At 33.9% G+C, this 3411-nt stretch overlaps 1 protein-coding gene across 1 annotated transcript in view; it reads left to right on the plus strand.

The window, feature by feature from the left end:
* The first annotated feature begins 1069 nt into the window (after positions 1-1069).
* Positions 1070-3411, plus strand: part of LOC107749325 (uncharacterized) — a 2633-nt gene continuing 291 nt past the window's right edge. Inside the window, exons 1-6 of the mRNA XM_016564435.1 lie at positions 1070-1268; positions 1340-1559; positions 1674-1811; positions 1924-1992; positions 2148-2240; positions 3143-3279. Coding sequence (XP_016419921.1) covers positions 1194-1268; positions 1340-1559; positions 1674-1811; positions 1924-1992; positions 2148-2240; positions 3143-3279 — 732 coding nt within the window. The 5' untranslated portion in view covers positions 1070-1193. The remainder of the gene's footprint in view (positions 1269-1339; positions 1560-1673; positions 1812-1923; positions 1993-2147; positions 2241-3142; positions 3280-3411) is intronic.

The following is a 3411-nucleotide window of genomic DNA, read 5'->3' on the forward strand; positions in this document are numbered from 1 at the left end:
TTAGACGGTGTGTGTGTACACTGTGTACGAGACAAAGCGAACCAGATAGGCAGAATAGGCAGAAAGTCATGGACACAGCAAGGTGAGTACATTTATGCAATTATTAGTAATTCCATTTTTTTCTGATCTGTTGTTTTCTTTCTTTTATCACTTTTTATTACTCAAATTTCTAAATAACAATCCAGGAAGCAACTTTCAGTTTTGTTTCTGCATCAGAGTGATTGGCCTGCTTAACTGGGTACATTACTGTATGGTAAAAAAATTTAGTTTTTTTTCTATAAAATAATGTCAAATTATTTAATAAATTAATTTATTATGAAAGAATACATGTTATTTGATCATATTGTTAAATTGACTTATGTAAAATAATATTATATAAAGATAATTATAAACTGTACAACATGCATGGTCAAAGCCATTTTCAGACACAATACTAAACATTTCAAGAAAAAACAATAATAGCAATAGTTTCTTTTATTGCATCGTTTTTGCTTAAACACGTGAGGATATTTGTCTCACTCCAACCGCACACTATTCCTATTTGCCGTAACACACTTTAAGGACTGGTAGTCACCCATATAGTGTCTGTAAAACTATATTTTTTCATATTTTCTATAAAGTGTATGTAGTATGCGACAGGGTTGTAATTGCATTACAATGAGTCACTGAAGGCTGGATGCTTGTTGTGTCTGATAAATAAAATACAATTAAACTGCTAGATTCATAGGTACACATCACAAATTCAATCATTCTAAATGTGTTCTTTTTTAGCAGAAGAAACAAAATTAAAAACAACAACACTGTGGACTTTGGATTTTTCACAGATGAAAAGTTGTTTGACTTTTTCTGCCAAAACAAGACAAAGATGTCTACAATAGAAGAGCCGTTGATGTTTCTCCGACATCTCAAGGACAATAGACTCATTACAGATGAGCTTTATGTAAGCATGATCTTAACATTTCAGACCAATAATACATTAACATAGAAGCAATTTTTTTTTTTTTTTTGAAGCAAAAGCTTGAGAAAACTGGTGACGATATGTTAAATTCATAGGTGTACACATCACAAATTCAATCATTCTAAATGTGTTCTTTTTTAGCAGAAGAAACAAAATTAAAAACAACAACACTGTGGACTTTGGATTTTTCACAGATGAAAAGTTGTTTGACTTTTTCTGCCAAAACAAGACAAAGATGTCTACAATAGAAGAGCCGTTGATGTTTCTCCGACATCTCAAGGACAATAGACTCATTACAGATGAGCTTTATGTATGTAAGCATTTAACATTTCAGACCAATAATACATTAACATAGAAGCAATTTTTTTTTTTTTTTTGAAGCAAAAGCTTGAGAACACTGGTGACGATAATGGTGTGTATTGTGCATTGGATTATATTGAAAAACGTCGAAAGAAGAATGTTAGAAAGTACTGGGAATGTGTGGCCCAGGAGCATATATTACAGCGTTACTCTCAACTCTCTGACATCACTGCAGCTCTGATGAACTGTAAGAAAGCATATGTCTTGCTATCTATCAGTCTGTCTGTCTCACCATCTGAGAGTGCTTTTGTTGTAATATTACACTGAGGTCTTCAGCATTGCTGATTTATTTTCTAATTCTAGTTTCTAATTCCTCAGCTCTTAAGAGTCAGCCAAAGAAAAAAATAAGAGAAAGAGTTTGAGGATCGAGGCACAGGAAAAGAAAGAGAGGTTAAAAAGAGAAGGACAGAGAGCAACTCTGTGAGTGACCAAGCTGGACCATCATCACAAAGCATTAGCAGCCAGAGGACGACAGATAAACACGTGGAGAGAGGTGAGTTCTCAGTCAGATAACTGATTGACCAGCCTGACTTTTTGTCTGTCTGTCTAAATAATTACATTAAGTTCTGAAACCATTCTGTTTTGTATTTCGAAAAATTCTCCAGATCTTCAGAGCTCTTCAGACTCCAGCACAGAATTGCCGTTTTTCCGTCCGTCCTTGCATAGTAAAGCAGGTTGCTATTCATTTTTGGACAAACTCCTTTTGGCGTGAAAACACATTTGCTGGACACTTTATGTGCATTCCCTCCATTATATTTATAACAAAAATGAAACATGTAAAACAACTTGTTCATTTTAATTAAGTGCGTTTTACCCTCTTCTCCCTAAGAGGATCTCTGGAACATGGATAAACACAAGACAATGCTTCCTGTCACATGTGGGAATAAAAAGGCCTTATTGGACAGAAAAGCATTGTATAAAAGTAAGTTACCCTCAATGTTTAAATATCTCAAAGCAGCATAACCTTCTGTGCACTATAACATTATAACAATAAAGAGTCCTGCATTTATGCTCTTTTGTTTTAATCTCCACATAGGTGTTTCAAAATAGCCATTTTTAATTTTCTTTGTTTGCTATTTTTTTCCTGACATCAGGCCTATTACTATTATTTTTGTTGTGCATTTAATTGACATAAAGTGGGTTAAAGGAACAGTTCACCCAAAAAAGAAAATTTGCTAAAAATGTACTCACCCTCAGGCCTTAAAAGGATGGCCTTGCTCACCAATGGGTGCTGTCATGAGAGTCCAAACAGTTGATAAAAACATCACAATAATGCACAAGTAATCCACACCACTCCAGTCCATCAATTAATGTTATGTTAAGTGAAAAGCTGTTTTTGTAAGAAACAAAATCATCAAAGATGTTTTCATTCTGACGGCACCCATTCACTGCACAGGATCCATTGTTGAGCAAGTGATGTAATGCTACATTTCTCCAAATCTGTTCTGATGAAAAAAAAAAGTTGTACATGAGTCTTTTTTTAAGGCCTGAGGGTGAGTAAAGTTTCAGCAAATTTTTGGGTGAACGATTCCTTTAACAAAATGTATTTTTCAGATGTTACAATTGCCATAAAACCACATATTTTTACAATGTGATCTATTGTCTTTCTGTTTTTTTTTTTGTGTATTTTTTCCAACATGACTTATAACACTACAGTTATTTAATATTCAAATACATTTTCTGACTAATTGATGAAAATTATCTATCCATACCGTGGCTATAGAAAAGCATCACCCCCCCTTTAAAAAATCACATTGTTGCTACCCACTGTAGATCATTTACACAAATGTCTTAACGCATATCAAAATTCACCTTTATTCTCAGGAAAGAGGGACTGCATTAAATGTGGCAGAGAAATGATCTCCCCTTATATGTTTGAGGAAATGGGTGGAAAAGAATCATGCAAGTCCTGGAAAACAAGTATATTATGCCAAGGCACAACCCTCCAGAGTCTCATTGAGGTGAGAACAGGAAGAGTTGATGCTAATGTGTCTTAGTACTTGAATGCATTTTGCCCAAAAATGAAACAATACCTTTTCAATTCTGTGACCTAATGGTGGTCTTTTAGTCTTAAAAAAAATTATAATAATAAT

The sequence above is a fragment of the Sinocyclocheilus rhinocerous genome, unplaced genomic scaffold, assembly GCF_001515625.1.
Source record: "Sinocyclocheilus rhinocerous isolate Xijiao unplaced genomic scaffold, SAMN03320098_v1.1 scaffold30936, whole genome shotgun sequence".
Lineage (NCBI taxonomy): Eukaryota > Metazoa > Chordata > Actinopteri > Cypriniformes > Cyprinidae > Sinocyclocheilus > Sinocyclocheilus rhinocerous.